This window comes from Hoplias malabaricus, chromosome 16, assembly GCF_029633855.1.
Source record: "Hoplias malabaricus isolate fHopMal1 chromosome 16, fHopMal1.hap1, whole genome shotgun sequence".
Classification (NCBI taxonomy): Eukaryota; Metazoa; Chordata; class Actinopteri; order Characiformes; family Erythrinidae; genus Hoplias; species Hoplias malabaricus.
The window spans coordinates 2,858,638-2,876,648 of record NC_089815.1 but is presented as its reverse complement, the minus strand read 5'-3'; the positions used below and the strand labels follow the sequence as shown (position 1 = coordinate 2,876,648).

Below are 18,011 nucleotides of genomic sequence, written 5' to 3'. Positions count from 1 at the left end.
TGAATGTTTATTTAAAAGTGATCCATCTGTTTAAATTTTATTTAGTTTCAATGTCAGAGAAAATATTAAATAATTCCTTCTCGATCAATTTAAAGCGTATTCAAATGATTTGCTGGAAATAATAATAATAAAAAAAGATGTGTCTGTATAGTTCTGCTTCTTTTTATTAGTTAACATTAATATACAGTCAGTGAAAGGGCAAGTCCAGCCAAGTTTTAAATTTGTTGTAAACAAAAGGGACTCAGAGCAGTGGACAATGCTGTGTGAACGGAACCAGACTTCCTTCTCTATAAAAGCTCCTCACAGAACACTGACCAGCTCCGTGCCCCCTGCTCACGCAGTGGATTCTCGGGGAAATCTGGGGTTTACACACATTTCTTTCAGGAGAAAACATCTCAGGTGATCAACAGATCCAATGTCTGCCTTCAGTCAGTTTCACAAGAAAAACGTAAACTCCGGAGGTGACGTGGAGATCTTCAGTTTCTAAAGACGAGGAGACGAAGGCAGGGGCTGTTCTAGAACTCCAGCTGTTTCCTGCTGTGGTCAGAATCACAGCCCTGAGACCACGCCCCTTTATCCTTAGTGACCCTACTGACCGTCTCCGACAAATCAGGAGGTAAATATAATTTCTGTATAAAGAGAGAGAGAGAGAGAGAGGCAATGTTTAATACAGAGAAGTAACAACAGTGACCCTCATTACACACTCATTGAACACACACACACACACACACACACCTCAGTTCCTGTTTCAAGTGAAGTGCTGCTGAATTAAAAGCAGCGTAATCTGAGCTCATTTAAATATCACACATCCACTCCCCACCTTCAATCCCAACACCACCTCTACAGGGACAGGGAGAGAATGTGTGTGTGTGTGTGTGTGTGTGTGTGTGTGTGTGAGAGAGAGAGAGAGATGAGCAGGTGTGTGCTGCAGGGTTTGTAGATCAGCATTCACCTGCAACACCGTCACCTCTCATTCCCACAGACACACATCACACTACCCGCTCCAGGGTGTACACACACACACACACACACACACACTGGAGCGAGCAGGGACCATGGTAACGGTCAGTGAGGTTTAAAAGAGAAGCCCCGGACAGATACGAACAGGCGAAAGTTCTAATCTGGAGAATTAAGGGACTGTGGAATGTGCGTCGTATGCTGCACATTGGACAGTGAGCCGATGCCTAATGTGTTTATTATCCATTTTTATACAGAAACCATTCTGTTACCATTCAGTGGAGGAAGGTGCTGCAGTGTCCCTCACAACTGCTCTGACTCCGACTGATTCAATACAGAATCGTCCATCATCAAGAGTCAGTTTGGTGTGTGTGTGTGTGTGTGAGAGAGAGAAGACTGACCTCGATACTAAACTGTTTCCTCCTGAGTTTAAAAGCCAGATCTTTGTTGTCGGGAACTTCACACACCAGACCATTCAGACAAGGAACCTGACGAATGTGGATAAGACCTGCAACACACACACACACACACACGGCAGGGTCTCAGACTGAAGCTGAATGCAGTTGTTTGTGGGGAAGTGTGTGGAGTGTGTGAAAGTGAGAGTTCCATCCACAGCAGAGTTCCCTTCATCCTCAAGAGCACAGCACTGAGCCAGACAGGAGCAGCACTCTGTGTGTGTGTGTGTATATATTTATTTACGTGTGTGTGTGTGTTTTACCGTGGTAGTCCTTGTACATTGGGTTTGTTTCTGAGCTGTTGAATGACTCCAGAGCAACAACAGCATCACACACCTTCTCCACCCTCCCCCGCAGCTCCCTGCTCTACACACAGGAGGACAATAACAGGGAGCAGAACATCACTCAGGAGCCAGGACTCTGGTTGTGTGTGTGTGTGTGTGTGTTTGTGTTTGAGTGTGTTTTGTCCTTTTCACACATGTACGGTAATCCAGAAATGATTGTGGGCCCCATGGCCTGAAGTTTAGAGAAGAGTGTGTAGGACTGAAAGGTTGAAAGAAAAATTGGGGGGTGTTGGGAGTGAAGGTGGCCCACTGGTCTGGGTGTGTGTTCACTGCCACAGATGGGATAAATGCAGAAGTCGATGTTCGTTGTACAATGACAAATAAGTGCATGTTTGTTTTACTTTTTAAAATATTCCAGAGTTTTCCCAGAGGAGTGTGTGTGTGTGAACATGACCTGCAACATTTGTCCCGGACATTACCCAGACTTTATCCTCCTCTCGCCCCGGTGAAGACTCCGGGGGAAGTCAGAGTCAGCGCATGTGAGAACAGAGTGGGAAATGTTCCGGAGTTTCTCCTGCACGCGCTGCACAGGCTCCGCCCCCACATCTGCGCGTCTCACGCAGAAAACCTCTTACTGTGAGCTGCGTATGTGAACGACCGCTGTCAGACGTCTCCAGACCCAACACACTCAGTTTCTCTAGAGATTCTCCAGAGTTTATGTGGGTAAGAGGCATAAGTGTGTGTGTGTGTGTGTGTGTGAGTGTGAGTTATTAAGGGAATACTTGCACAATCTGAAGACTGTTACCTGTATGAGGTGGGCCGGTACAGTCACCACGGCAACAGAGAGGGAGGAGCGCAGCAGGGCTCTGAGAGAATAGAGAAAGCTAGTGAGGGCGTGGCTGTGGGCGGGGCTTTCGCTGACACAGATATCATCCCCCCAGAGGGTGGAGCCTAAAGAGTGAAGACCCAGTCGCAACACGTTCCGCACCTTCCCCTGAAAAACAGAAACATTTATTTACTTGCTCACTCACTGTGGTCATAGTCAGAGGGTGGAGTCTCCAAATATGTAGTAGGGTGGAGTTCCAGGGGGTGGAGTCTTGACACACACACACACACACACAGACACAGACACACAGACAAACATGCACACACAAATTCAGAGGACTGTGTGCTTTCTGCTATGAGACATTTAATATTTAACACAAACCATAGGAAACTCGCAGGTTGCAGTGCACCATGTTCCTCACATTTACACAAATCCCTTGGAACTTCAGTCTGAAACAAATAGGAGCACAATACAGCGGGGGACGGGAAGGAGGTCAAGGATATATTCCCCCCATTCACACACACACACTGAACTTGTGCTTATTCAGATCATCTAAAGTACATCTAAAGTAAATAAGCACCATTCAGCGTTAACACTTCCTGTAGGGGCGGGGCTTCCTGCCTCATTGTAATAACATTGGCTGAGTCTAAAAAGTCTGAAACCTCAACATCATCATTCCTTTCATCTCTCTCTGTCTCTCTCATCAACTGTCCCTTCTCTCTCCTCATCTGTCTCTTCTGTCTCATTCCTCTCTCTCCTCGTCTGTCTCTTCTCTGTCTCATCTCCATCTCATATCTCCCTCTCTCCTCGTCTGTCTCATCTCCATCTCATCTCTCCCTCTCTCCTCATGTCTCTTCTGTCTCATCTCCCTCTCTCTCCTCATCTGTCTCTTCTGTCTCATTCCTCTCTCTCCTCGTCTGTCTCTTCTCTGTCTCATCTCCATCTCATATCTCCCTCTCTCCTCGTCTGTCTCATCTCCATCTCATCTCTCCCTCTCTCCTCGTCTTATCTCCCTCTCTCTCCTCATCTGTCTCTTCTGTCTCATCCCTCTCTCTTCTTATCTGTCCCTTCTGTCTCATCCCTCTCTCTCATCCCCCTCTCTCTGTCCTCGTCTGTCCCTTCTCTGTCTCATCCCTCTTTCTCTCCTCCTCTGTCTCATCCCTCTCTCTCTACTCATCTGTCTCTTCTCTGTCTCATCTCCGTCTCATTCCTCTGTCTCTCCTCATCTGTATCTTCTCTGTCTCATCTCACTCTCACCTCATCTTTGGCTGTGTCACAAACAGAAGTCAGAACCTCGGACCTCGACCACATTGCTACAGTTTTAAAAGACACAGACACGACTTCCTCCTTCAGAATACTACCTTAGTATAGGGCATTCCGCTCATTTTCAGACACAGCCATCGTGTACATACCTGTGTGTGAGTGTGTGTGAGAGAGAGTGAGTGTGTGTGTGTGTGTGAGAGAGAGAGAGAGAGAGAGAGAGAGAGAGAGAGAGAGATTGATCTCCAAATCCCACAAGAAAATTTCTCTCAGATTAAACAGGAAAAGCCCCCACAGAGGGGGTGAGAGAGAAATGCACGAACGCGCACACACACACACACACAAAGGTCTTGTCAGTGTTACTATTCTGAGGGGGAAAAGAGAGAAAAAAAGGGAAAACAAACCTGAGACACAGATCCATCAAAACCTTCGCCTTGAATCACCTCCTGAATCGACTTCAGTAGACCCTCGTAAGGACCAACACACCTGAACGAACACACACACACACACACACACACACACAGGAAACGTCATAATATCAGTTTAACCCTTTCACTATCGATACTCTCAGCAGTCCAAGTTATAAACGATACACAGAGAAAATGAAAATCGTAACACCACTAACACACACGCTTCTCTAAGTCAACACTAATGCAAATAAAGGGTGTGTGTGTGCGTGTGTGTGTATGTGTGTAAGAGAGTGTCTGTGTGTGTTTGCAGATAAAAGCAAAGCTCCAGATTGGTTTGTTTGCAGAGGTGACTTTAATGTAGACGACACAGCAAACGTTTCACAGCCGTAAAAACCACACACACACACACACACGGGTCCTCTCTGCGATCGCCCGGCACCAGCACAGTCTCAGTGTTTATTACACTCTGTCTGAACCATAAACCGCACGGTTCCCCAGAAACACGGCCCATTAGAACAAAGATAAACACACTGCGCTAACGGCTAACAGCACCATCACAGCGCTGACGCACCACATCCCACACCGTGCCCTGACTCCGCCCCTCGCCAGATCCTGCAACCCCCGGGTCCACCTCTGTCTGGACACAAACTTTCAACACTGCTGGAACCTTCCAGAACCATTTTAACACGGCTGGGTTCCCGCCTCTGTCCACGTCATCGTCCACATCCCTTCTCCGTCCCTGTCCACGTCTCATCCACTTCCACATCTACATCCCCTTCCTGTCTCTGTCCACGTCCACATTTACATCTACATCCCCTTCCTGTCTCTGTCCACGTCATCGTCCACATCCCTTCCATCTCCCTGTCCACGTCCCATCCACTTCCACATCCCCTTCCTGTCTCTGTCCACTTCCACATCTACATCCCCTTCCTGTCTCTGTCCACTTCCACATCTACATCCCCTTCCTGTCTCTGTCCATGTCCACATCTACATCCCCTTCCTGTCTCTGTCCATGTCCACATCTACATCCCCTTCCTGTCTCTGTCCATGTCCACGTCTACATCCCCTTCCTGTCTCTGTCCATGTCCACGTCTACATCCCCTTCCTGTCTCTGTCCATGTCCACGTCTACATCCCCTTCCTGTCTCTGTGCATGTCCACATCTACATCCCCTTCCTGTCTCTGTGCATGTCCACACCTACATCCCCTTCCTGTCTCTGTCCATGTCCACATCTACATCCCCTTCCTGTCTCTGTGCATGTCCACATTTACATCTACATCCCCTTCCTGTCTCTGTCCACATCCCCTTCCTGTCTCTGTCCACGTCCACATTTACATCTACATCCCCTTCCTGTCTCTGTCCACATCTACATCCCCTTCCTGTCTCTGTCCACGTCCACATTTACATCTACATCCCCTTCCTGTCTCTGTCCACGTCATCGTCCACATCCCTTCCATGTCCCTGTCCACGTCCCATCCACTTCCACATCCCCTTCCTGTCTCTGTCCACTTCCACATCTACATCCCCTTCCTGTCTCTGTCCATGTCCACATCTACATCCCCTTCCTGTCTCTGTCCATGTCCACATCTACATCCCCTTCCTGTCTCTGTCCATGTCCACGTCTACATCCCCTTCCTGTCTCTGTCCATGTCCACGTCTACATCCCCTTCCTGTCTCTGTCCATGTCCACGTCTACATCCCCTTCCTGTCTCTGTCCATGTCCACGTCTACATCCCCTTCCTGTCTCTGTGCATGTCCACATCTACATCCCCTTCCTGTCTCTGTGCATGTCCACACCTACATCCCCTTCCTGTCTCTGTCCATGTCCACATCTACATCCCCTTCCTGTCTCTGTGCATGTCCACATTTACATCTACATCCCCTTCCTGTCTCTGTCCACATCCCCTTCCTGTCTCTGTCCATGTCCACATCTACATCCCCTTCCTGTCTCTGTCCATGTCCACATCTACATCCCCTTCCTGTCTCTGTCCATGTCCACATCTACATCCCCTTCCTGTCTCTGTCCATGTCCACATCTACATCCCCTTCCTGTCTCTGTCCATGTCCACATCTACATCCCCTTCCTGTCTCTGTCCACGTCCACATCTACATCCCCTTCCTGTCTCTGTCCACGTCCACGTCTACATCCCCCTCTTGTCTCTGTCCACGTCCACATCCCCTTCCTGTCTCTGTCCACATCTACATCCCCTTCCTGTCCATGTCCACATCTACATCCCCTTCCTGTCTCTGTCCACGTCCACATCCCCCTTCCTGTCCATGTCCACATCTACATCCCCTTCCTGTCTCTGCCCACGTCCACATGGGGCCACAGTCGTCTGCGTTTCTGCATCACTTCACAAACCAAGTTCCTTCTTCCTGTTCCCGTGTCCATTCCCTCTTCCTGCTGTACCCCGGCACACACTCTCTCTCTCTCACACACACACACACACACACACACACACACAAAACTAACATTCATTTCTATAATTACTTATTAAATGTTCATTAGTTTATATTGTAGACACCACAAATCAGGAGCTTTTATTAACTACTAATTACATCTGACTGCAGTAAAGCAGTGTTTACCTGTTGTGTGTTTGTGTCTGTGTTTCTTCTGGAAGGTAAAACGTATGGAACCGAGCGTCCTGCAGCGTCTGAGAAGCCATCTTCCTGGAGACGTCAAAATTATGTCCGAATTGAGACAAGGACGAGAGCTCGGACTGGACAGAGACACACAGACTTGACTAAAGATCTCTCTACACAAGACACACACATCCAAACACAACTCTGATCATGAGCCCAGAACAACACAGTCATCAGCACAGGAAGAGTGTGACTGGAATGGACTGAGGGACGGGTCGGTACCGAGACTTTTGGAAGATTCTGGTAGCGCCAAGCAATCCTCATCTCGTCCGGAGAGTCTGAGCCAACAGGAGAATCAGAAACTTCTTCTGAAACTGGACACGGGAGATCCTACACAACACAAACACACACACAGTTCAGAGTCATTACACAGTTCATGATTAAATTCACAATATGCATTTCTCATGGAAACAGATGACAGCATCTTCTCAGATAAACGCACGCACGCACACGCACACTCAAACACACACTCACGTGTGCCCGTGCCCTAAATTTTCAAACACCTAGGCGACTACTTTAGATTATACTTTTTAGGTAACACTTAGACGCGAGCCTTAACTACGAAGCTAAAGAACTGTTCATCGAGTTCAGAGCTTTCCAACACAACATGAGACACTGAATAATCCACAATACAATGTAAACACTCACACAAGAAATTGGATTAGTCTGAATGTCACTCCAGGTGCTACCCTGCTGAAGCATTGAACAGGTGAACAGGTGAATAGGTCAACACAGGTGAACAGGTGAGTAAGTTAACCCAGGTGAACACGTGAGTAAGTCAACCCAGGTGAACAGGTGAGTAAGTCAACCCAGGTGAACAGGTGAGTAAGTCAACCCAGGTGAACAGGTGAACACAGATGAACAGGTGAACACAGGTGAATAGGTCAACCCAGGTGAACACGTGAACACAGGTGAATAGGTCAACCCAGGTAAATACAGGTGAATAGGTCAACCCAGGTAAATACAGGTGAATAGGTCAACCCAGGTGAACACATGAACACAGGTGAATAAGTGAACACAGGTGAATAGGTCAACCCAGGTGAACCCAGGTGAACACAGGTGAAGGCATGTCTTTGCTGCACTAACACTTAGAGTGAGCAGCTGCACAGCTGAACAAATTGTGAGACTCACTTGTATGATGTCATCAGGTCGCTCCTGGGCACTCGCCAGGTACAGCTGGTGTCCGCAGACCACACCCTCCGCCAGGTAACACTTCATTAACACCCGGGAATAACACTCACCCTCATCTTCCTCTGTAACACACACACATCTCATTACATACCACAACACACACACATCTCATTACATACCACAACACACACACACATACACACCATTACATACCACAACACACACACACAACTTATTACAAACCACAACACACACACACAACTTATTACAAACCACAACACACACTCCATTATATACCACAACTCACACACACCATTACATACCACAACACACACCTCATTACAAACCACAACACATATCTCATTACATACCACACACACACACACCTCATTACATACCACAACACACACACCTCATTACATACCACAACACACACACACACACACACCTCATTACATACCACACACACACACACACCTCATTACATACCACAACACACACACACACACACACCTCATTACATACCACAACACACACACTCCATTACATACCACAACTCACAAACATAAACACACACCATTACAAACCACAACACACACAGCCCATTACATACAACTCACACACATCATTACATACGACAACACACACACACTCCATTACATACTACACACACTCCATTACATACCACAACACACACACACCTTATTACATACCACAACACACACACCATTGCATACCATAACTCACACACATACATACACACCACAACACACACACCTCATTACATACCACAACACACACACACCTTATTACATACCACAACACACACACCTCATTACATACCACAACACACACACACCATTACATACCACAACTCACAAACATAAACACACACTATTACAAACCACAACACACAGCCCATTACATACAACTCACACACATCATTACATACACACCATCACATACCACACACACACACCATTACATACGACAACACACACACACTCCATTACATACTACACACACACCATTACATACCGCAACACACACACACACTCCATTACATACCACAACACACACACACCTTATTACATACCACAACACACACACCTTATTACATACCACAACACACACACACCATTACATACGACAACACACACACACTCCATTACATACTACACACACACCATTACATACCGCAACACACACACACACTCCATTACATACCACAACACACACACACCTTATTACATACCACAACACACACACACCATTACATACGACAACACACACACACCTTATTACATACCGCAACACACACACACACTCCATTACATACCACAACACACACACACCTTATTACATACCACAACACACACACACCTTATTACATACCACAACACACACACACCTTATTACATACCACAACACACACACACCTTATTACATACCACAACACACACACACCATTACATACCACAACTCACACACATACATACACACCACAACACACACACACACACACATTACATACCACAACACACACACACACCATTACATACCACACACACACACACCATTATATACAACTACACACTCCATTAAACCATTACATACCACAACACACACACACACACACAGAGTTTACCGATCAGTAGCAGACTTCCTACGGCTATTCCTCCACCTGAAGAAAAAGATAAAAACACATCACACACACATTCACTGACCAAAGGAAATACCTTTTAGCAATTCAGTGTGTGTGTGTGTGTGTGTGTGTGTGTGTGTGTTTTACTGGGGGACACCCTCTAACTCTGGCCATGGATTTCATTAAACGATTGTTTGGAAATATTTTACTTTAAAATAAATATAAAAACTACTTATGTATTAAGTGAATAATTTAATCTTTTTAGTTATTGAACGCAGCGCATTTCCTCATAAAAATAAAAGGATTTTTCCAAATGAAGTGTGACGCCTGTAATAAACTGTTCGATCTAAACGCGTTTCATTGCTGGGTCCTGTTTGTTTTGATTAAACACAGTTCACATTAGACCACATTGTGGTGAAGAACATTTCACCACAAACACAAAGGGCGTTAAACACTCTTCAATTAAACACCATTTACATCCCCTCAGCGTTCAGAGCTACACACACACACTGCTGCTTTCGCGTTAAAAACACACCCACTTCCCTCCGGCTGTGGACTGAACCGAGGTGGAATTAACAGAAAAATTCACATCGGTTTTATTACGTTCCTCTGGATGGTGAGGACCTTAAAACATATACATCATATACTATGTATAAATAAAGCATACGCATGTTTTTCTTTTGTTTTTTTATTTTATTTTACATTTGGCAACTGTTGTGTGTGTGTGTGTGTTGTACCGAGGACTCGGTCGAGCGCGCGCACTCCGGTGTGTGTACAGGCGAGTCTGTTGTTGGCGTTGATTCGGGTTCCGCGGAGCTGCGCGCGCTCTCCGCTTCTTCGGAAACTAGTGCTGCTCACCGGTCCGTGCGTCGCCATCTCTGCAAAGACGTTATAAACCTAACAGACCAATTAGATAGCGGCTTACTGCACCAGGACCAATCAGAGAGCGGCTTACTGCGCCAGGACCAATCAGAGAGCGTCTTACTGCGGCAGGACCGAACAGAGAGTTGCTTACTGTGCCAGGACCAATCAGAGAGCGGCTTACTGCGCCAGGACCAATCAGAGAGCGGCTTACTGCGCCAGAACCAATCAGAGAGCGGCTTATTACGCCAGGACCACGAGGCAGAGGACGGAACCTAGACCTGAGTCTGAGTTCAGCAGGTGACTGTTCTCTCGTCCCTCTCTCATCCCCTCGTCTCTGTCTTTTTTCAGTCACATATCTCTCTCTCCTCTCTGTCTCATCTCTCTCTCCTCTGTCTCATTCCCCTTGTCTGTCTCATCTCTCCTCTGTCTCATTCCCCTTGTCTGTCTCATCTCTCCTCTGTCTCATTCCCCTTGTCTGTCTCATCTCTCCTCTGTCTTATTCCCCTCATCTGTCTCATCTCTCTCTCTCCTCTGTCTCATCTCTCTCTCCTCTGTCTCATTCCCCTCGTCTTTGTCTCATCTCTCTCTCCTCTGTCTCATTCCCCTCGTCTTTGTCTCATCTCTCTCTCCTCTGTCTCATTCCCCTCGTCTGTCTCATCTCTCTCTCCTCTGTCTCATTCCCCTCGTCTGTCTCATCTCTCCTCTGTCTTATTCCCCTCGTCTGTCTCATCTCTCTCTCCTCTGTCTCATTCCCCTTGTCTGTCTCATCTCTCCTCTGTCTCATTCCCCTTGTCTGTCTCATCTCTCCTCTGTCTCATTCCCCTTGTCTGTCTCATCTCTCCTCTGTCTTATTCCCCTCATCTGTCTCATCTCTCTCTCTCCTCTGTCTCATCTCTCTCTCCTCTGTCTCATTCCCCTCGTCTTTGTCTCATCTCTCTCTCCTCTGTCTCATTCCCCTCGTCTTTGTCTCATCTCTCTCTCCTCTGTCTCATTCCCCTCGTCTGTCTCATCTCTCTCTCCTCTGTCTCATTCCCCTCGTCTGTCTCATCTCTCCTCTGTCTTATTCCCCTCGTCTGTCTCATCTCTCTCTCCTCTGTCTCATTCCCCTCGTCCCTGTCTCATTTCTCTCTCGTCTCTGTCTCATTTCTCTCTCTCTCCTCGTCTCTGGCTGTGTCTCAAACAGAAGGCAGCAGTGTTGTTTTGCTGTGTCTAACAGGTCAGTGCCTTAGAGGCAGGATTTTGAAATGCTGCTGTTTTTAAACTGAATCACATCAGAGACGGACTTTAAACACAGACACACATTCAGCACTCGACAAAATAATCACAACTTTGAAAAGACTGGAGCAGGCCGCGTTTATAAAAGCATTCGTTTCAGACCCGACTCTGTGCCTCACTCAGAATCCTGCCTCAATGGCGCTTTCCACTGGTTTCAGACACAGAGCTTGTCTCATTACTGTCTCATATCTCTCTGATGTGTGTGTGTTGATCTGAACAGTGTTGAACGTGTTCCTCTCTGAGTTTGCTGTGAGTTGATGACTCAGTTTAACAATTCCATGTAAATAATCTGAAATATTCCAGACAAATGCCATCACACATGAGCTTTTTAATAAATACATTTCTGCTTTTAGTGAAACTTGGATCTGCTGTAAAATAAGAACTGGAGGCTTTTCAGGACGCCTTGAATCAGTGGCGAGACGCTGCGCAGCACTCAAAGTAACCCACAGGTGTCAGCGTTTCCTCCTTTAAACTCTATGACCCCAGTGTATTCTCTGAGTTTAATGTAGTTTCAGTGGATTATGGCCTTTACTTCAGAACGAGCAGAAAACAGCACGAGGAGCAGCTGAGGTCTCGGGAGTTAGCTGTAAATTTACAGTTCCACCTTAAATCGTGAAGTAATTACATTCTGTCGCCTGAGGCTACCGCAGCATTTAAGGTGGAACTGGAAGTGTGAACAGAACTCTGCAGAATGAGAATCTGAGCTGAGCTCCATGTCACAGAAGAGTGAGGAGAGGGGGGTAATCTCTGATTGTGGAACTCTTCTGAAGGAGAACGAGGCTCTAAATGTAACTAAAGCCCAGCAGCTCCTCTGATATCACTGCAGACTGGTGCAGAGCTGCTACAGAGCGGCGCTAGTCGCCTGGGAATGAAGCCCTGCTCTGTTTTATTTGTGTTCTGATGAAGTATCAGGGTGTTTCAGAGGACGCTCAATGTTAAATACGAATACAGACGGAGCCTTCTATCCGTACCCTGCGTTACTTTCGTAAGTTATTTGCACGTTTTCTGAAACCTTACTGATGCAGACGGGACGGAGCAGCACCACTGGAGCCAGTGGGGGCAGTACCTGAATGTTCAGTAGGGTTTTGAGAGCAGTGATTACGATGGTTAAACCTGTTAATCGCCATCTGAAACACGTCACACCTGTGGAGTACAGTCTGTGATAAACTAAGCTGGAGTTAACGTGTGTGTGTGTGTGTGTTTCCTGTGCTGAGAGAAGTGTGATAATCATCAGCTCAGTGCTGAAAGAGCAGGAATTCTGTTGAGATCTGGAACGTGGATGATGTTATTCTTCATTATTTCTGTATGATGTGATTTTCCTGTGAGGACGAGGTCTGAGCTGAACTCAGAATGAATCACAAATAATCGATGACGGATCATCAGTGAGGTCACTGCAGGAATATTAATAGATCACGAGATGCGGATGACTACTGTGAATCGTGATCTGCTAAAGTCCTGTTAAACAAATAATCAGTCGCCCCGCCCCCTCCCCGACAGTGTGTGTGTGTGAGAGAGAGAGAGAGAGGATGTTCTGCTGAGTTTGATAAAGATCAGTTCAGTCTCAAACCCAAAACACCATTCAGTTTCCTCTCAGCAGGCGATACACACCTCGCCGACTGTTTGTTCTGAGCCCCACCTTCAACTTGAGACTGAGTCTGGGTTCAAATCTGAAGTCAGTGTGGAGTGTGTGTGGTTAAATATCCTGGGTGCGTTTACTTTCTGAGCTGTGTTTACTGTGTAATATCTGAGATAAACCCCTTACAACGTCCCGTGAGAATCTCCAAACTGATTTAATTAATATACTCTACACTTTCAGAATTGCACAGCTGTGTATGTAAACCTGTGTGTGTGTGTGTGTGTGTGTTGCCTCCAGGACTGTAGCAATGGTACACCGTGTTTTGTGGAGGACTCTGAGCTTTGTAGGATTCTCGGTGCAGTACGGCTGTGTAGCTCACTGCGCCTTCGAGTACCTGGGAGAATTCGTATTAGTGAGTGTGATATCTGTCAGAAATATACACTACTGCATTACAGCTGTGGTTGTATAATGATTAATTATTATTGATAGTAATACTGAATAATGATGCGTGTGTGTGTGTGTGTGTGCAGTGTTCTGGACCGTCCATGGAACCCACCATCACAAACCATGACGTCGTCTTCTCTGAGAAGCTCAGCCGACACCTGCACAGGATCCAGAGGTGAGTTCCTGTTCTTCCTTGGGAATGACCCATGACTGTGTTGTAGCTCTGGTTCTGAGCGTTCACACAGTCCACACAGAACCAGAAGATGTAAAGAGATGTCACATGGAGAGAAAGTCTCCTCAGTTTGGACAGAACCTGTGCCAAGACGAGAAGCGGGTTGTATGTGATTCTCTTGGGTTCTCTCACTGCAGTGGACTCTGTTGTGTGTCGTGTTTTTCAGGGGGGATGTGGTCATAGCGAAAAGTCTGTTTAACCCGAGGGTGAACGTGTGTAAGAGGGTGATGGGTTTGGAGGGAGATAAAGTCTGCACCGGCGGCGACACAGACTCCTTCAAAACACACACATTCGTAAGAACTTTTAAATTTCAATAATTCATCTAGACATCGAGGAAATGTCTCCCCCGCTTCAGTCCCCAGTCCCCCGCTTCAGTCCAGGTTTACTGTCGTGTATGATTTTATATTTTAGTGTATGATTGTTTACGTTAGTGTATGATAATTCTCTATTGTGTTTGATTGTTTATTGTTGTGTATGATTGTTTACTCTTGTGTATGATTGTTCTCTATTGTGTTTGTTTACTCTTGTGTTTGATTGTTTACGTTAGTGTATGATGGTTCTCTGTTGTGTTTGATTGTTTATTGTTGTGTATGATTGTTCTCTGTTGTTTGATTGTTTGTTGTGAACGATTGTTTACGTTAGTGTATGATTGTTCTCTGTTGTGTTTGATTGTTTAGACTTGTGCATAATTGTTTATGTTGGGGTATGATTGTTTACTCTTCTGTATGATTGTTCTCTGTTGTGTTTGATTGTTTATTGTTGTGCATGATTGTTTACGTTAGTGTATGATTGTTTACTCTTGAGTATGATTGTTCTCTGTTGTGTTTGATTGTTTATTGTTGTGCATGATTGTTTACGTTAGTGTATGATTGTTTACTCTTGAGTATGATTGTTCTCTGTTGTGTTTGATTGCTTATTGTTGTGTATGATTGTTCTCTGTTGTTTGATTGTTTGTTGTGAACGATTGTTTACGTTAGTGTATGATTGTTCTCTGTTGTGTTTGATTGTTTAGACTTGTGCATAATTGTTTATGTTGGGGTATGATTGTTTACTCTTCTGTATGATTGTTCTCTGTTGTGTTTGATTGTTTATTGTTGTGCATGATTGTTTACGTTAGTGTATGACTGTTCTCTGTTGTGTTTGATTGCTTATTGTTGTGTATGATGGTTCTCTGTAGTGTATGATTGTTCTCTTGTTTTATTGTTTATTGTTGTGCATGATTGTTTACATTAGTGTATGATTGTTTACTCTTGTGTATGAGTGTTCTCTGTTGTGTTTGATTATTTATTGTTATGTATGATTGTTTACATTAGTGTATGATTGTTTACCCTTGTGTATGATTGTTCTCTATTGTTTGATTGTTTATTGTTGTGCATGATTGTTTACGTTAGTGTATGATTGTTCTCTGTTGTGTTTGATTGTTTGTTGATGTGTATGATTGTTCTCTGTTGTGTTTGATTGTTTAGACTTGTGCATAATTGTTTGTTGGGGTATGATTGTTTACTCTTCTGTATGATTGTTCTCTGTGTTTGATTGTTTATTGTTGTGCATGATTGTTTATGTTGGTGTATGATTGTTTACTCTTCGTAATGATTGTTCTCTGTGTTTGATTGTTTATTGTTGTGCATGATTGTTTATGTTGGTGTATGATTGTTCTCTGTTGTGTATGATTGTTTATGTTAGTGTGTGATTGTTTGCTCTTGTGTATGATTGTTTACTCTTGTGTTAGGTTGCAGTAATTGGGCAGGTGTTGTGTTTGTGTTGTTGTAGGTGCCGCGAGGTCATGTGTGGTTGGAAGGTGATAATCTACTGAACTCGAGCGACTCTCGGACTTACGGTCCAGTGCCATATGCCCTCATCACCGGACGAGTCTTTTTAAAGGTAAACACAGTTTTTACTTCATGTGAGTGTTCCTGTTTTTCATTGGTTAATGTAAGCACGTTTGTCCAATCACAGTCTCCGCCTTTTTCCTGATTCACTGCTGTTCTCAGTGTAGACCCTCTTTGCCCGGTCGACTCCCAGTTCAATGACCTGCCTCTTTGTTTCTTTGCAGCTGTGGCCTCTTCCAGGTTTTGGAGTTTTGAGAAAAAGCCCCAATAATGAGAGAGTTGCCCCCATCAACTAACCACCAGTGACCCCATCAACACTTCTGTACACTTTTAGACGAAGTGATCTCTCATGATAAAGTGTAGTGTAGTGCTGTGTGGTGTGAAGCACCATCCTGAAAGAGACTGTGGAGTTGATGTTGGTTGCCACCAGGACATTTCTGTTTTTCCCTTTACCTCAGACATTTTTTCTTTTAACCCCAGCTCGGATTAAATATGAAAGAAATACACGCAGACTGTTCCTATTCTCACAGGTAACTAAGTCTGGTTTGGGAACAGAAAGCGAAGGCCTGGACGATTGTGAAAGACCTCAGCTACCACTACAATGGACTCTTCTCTCTGTTCTGATCAGGGAAGCGCTCTGTGAAGGCAAATGCAAAGAGGGTGATTTTTATTTACAGTTTATATTGTGTCAGTATTTTATTACGTGAGTGAGTGAATGACTGAGAAGTCATAAAAGCATGTCACTATAGTCATACTGTATCTTACAAATAAAGTCTGATTTCTGACCACCCCATCTCCCCCCAGTCTCTCACAGTGCCCCCGCCTCATGAGGGTTGGGGGGGACAACTGCCTTGATCTGTCACTTCAGTAGATGCATGAGCACTGAGAGCAGAGCGATGTCTACAGTTCCCCATAGTCCCATAGGCTCCCCACTGTTCTCCGGTTCCTTGTTGCCCCACGGTGCCACAGTCCTCCCTCCACCAACAGTGACTATGTCCTTTATATTTTCAGCTGAACTGCCCCACACAGATCTTTGAGACAGACTCCTGTCTCACTCTCAGAACAGTGAGACACACGCTGTTCAAATCCCTCAAGGCTGAGGGGGTTGAGGGGAACTCATCAGTGCACGAGAGGTTAGTCTGGATCTGACAGGCCTGACCTACAACCACACACACACACACACACACACACATTATACACACCACAGATACCCCCACCAAACAAACTCACATTCACATACCTCACACACACATTATACACACCACAGATACGTTCACAAAAACAAACTCACATTCACATACCACACAAACACACACACACAGACTTCACACAATATACGTACACATTGTCACACACTACACACCTCATGCGCTCTCTCTCTCTCACACACACACACACAGACACCACAGAAATGATGCACACATACTATACACACTAACTACCACTATATACACCACAGTAATTTTGAGAACACAACCCCCAATCAACAGCTGTTAGCTGAGATCCATTCAGTTCAGCTCTGTGACATTTCTCTCTCTCTCTCTCTCTCTCACACACACACACACACATCTGTGTTAACAATGGACACTGTGCATCCAGTGTGTGTGTGCGTGTGTGTATGGGGTGGGGGGTGTACACGATTGTTGTTCGTCCAGCTCTCTGTAATGATGCAGATCCACAGTGGAGTACAATTACCATCAGCTCCGGAACAGCCAATCACTCTCTGGTAAAATTACACTCCCATTTTAACACAGTGCCCCCACCCCCTGTATCAGCAATTTCTGAACAGCATTCCTGAAGTTCTTTGATGTTCAGCTTCAACAGAGTCACCTTCATCCCATCATTCGGGAACTGCAAAACAGCACCACTGTCCTTCGACCCCCGTCTCCATTCTTTTCCAGTATCAGACATAAAGAGAAACATCTGTCTGAAACATCACTCACACACCAACATCTGTCTGAAACATCACTCAGACACCATCTGTCTGAAACATCACTCACACACCAACATCTGTCTGAAACATCACACAAACATCTGAAAAAATCACTCACAAACATCTGTCTGAAACATCACTCACACACAAACATCTGAAACATCACACAAACATCTGTCTGAAACATCACTCAGACACAAACATTTGTCTGAAACATCACTTACAAACATCTGAAAAATCACTCACA

The 18,011-nt window shown here is 45.3% G+C and overlaps 2 protein-coding genes across 7 annotated transcripts; one reads left to right on the top strand and one right to left on the bottom strand.

Annotated features, from left to right (window-relative positions):
* Window positions 1-156: 156 nt before the first annotated feature.
* elp4 (elongator acetyltransferase complex subunit 4) lies at window positions 157-10,507 on the bottom strand. Its single transcript, XM_066647170.1, has 10 exons — window positions 10,349-10,507; window positions 9,615-9,650; window positions 7,967-8,088; window positions 7,058-7,165; window positions 6,779-6,912; window positions 4,187-4,268; window positions 2,502-2,690; window positions 1,676-1,778; window positions 1,359-1,465; window positions 157-629 (listed from the first exon to the last, which is right to left on the bottom strand). Exons 1-10 carry the CDS (start codon window positions 10,485-10,487, stop codon window positions 516-518), a joined length of 1,134 nt encoding a protein of 377 aa, XP_066503267.1. The 5' UTR covers window positions 10,488-10,507; the 3' UTR covers window positions 157-515.
* Window positions 10,112-16,611, top strand: immp1l (inner mitochondrial membrane peptidase subunit 1). 6 transcript variants are annotated; one of them, XM_066647173.1, is made up of 8 exons: window positions 11,611-11,691; window positions 11,971-11,999; window positions 12,104-12,199; window positions 13,624-13,738; window positions 13,857-13,945; window positions 14,169-14,295; window positions 15,773-15,883; window positions 16,056-16,611. In XM_066647173.1, exons 4-8 carry the CDS (start codon window positions 13,634-13,636, stop codon window positions 16,125-16,127), a joined length of 504 nt encoding a protein of 167 aa, XP_066503270.1. In that variant the 5' UTR covers window positions 11,611-11,691; window positions 11,971-11,999; window positions 12,104-12,199; window positions 13,624-13,633; the 3' UTR covers window positions 16,128-16,611. The 6 variants fall into 6 exon arrangements, with proteins under 6 accessions (XP_066503272.1, XP_066503271.1, XP_066503268.1 ...); XM_066647171.1 differs by lacking the exons at window positions 11,611-11,691; window positions 11,971-11,999 and adding an exon at window positions 10,717-10,772; XM_066647172.1 differs by lacking the exon at window positions 11,611-11,691 and having other exon boundaries at window positions 11,711-11,999.
* Window positions 16,612-18,011: the final 1,400 nt, after the last annotated feature.

Coding starts and splice junctions, on each gene's coding strand:
- elp4 (XM_066647170.1), bottom strand. CDS start 10,487: ATGGCGACGCACGGACCGGTGAGCAGCACTAGTTTCCGAAGAAGCGGA. Junction 8,089..9,614: donor AGGAAGTCTGCTACTGATCG/GTAAACTCTGTG, acceptor TGTGTGTTACAG/AGGAAGATGAGGGTGAGTGT. Junction 630..1,358: donor GGAAACAGTTTAGTATCGAG/GTCAGTCTTCTC, acceptor CTCTTTATACAG/AAATTATATTTACCTCCTGA.
- immp1l (XM_066647175.1), top strand. CDS start 13,634: ATGGTACACCGTGTTTTGTGGAGGACTCTGAGCTTTGTAGGATTCTCG. Junction 13,946..14,168: donor CACCTGCACAGGATCCAGAG/GTGAGTTCCTGT, acceptor CGTGTTTTTCAG/GGGGGATGTGGTCATAGCGA. Junction 15,884..16,055: donor CCGGACGAGTCTTTTTAAAG/GTAAACACAGTT, acceptor GTTTCTTTGCAG/CTGTGGCCTCTTCCAGGTTT.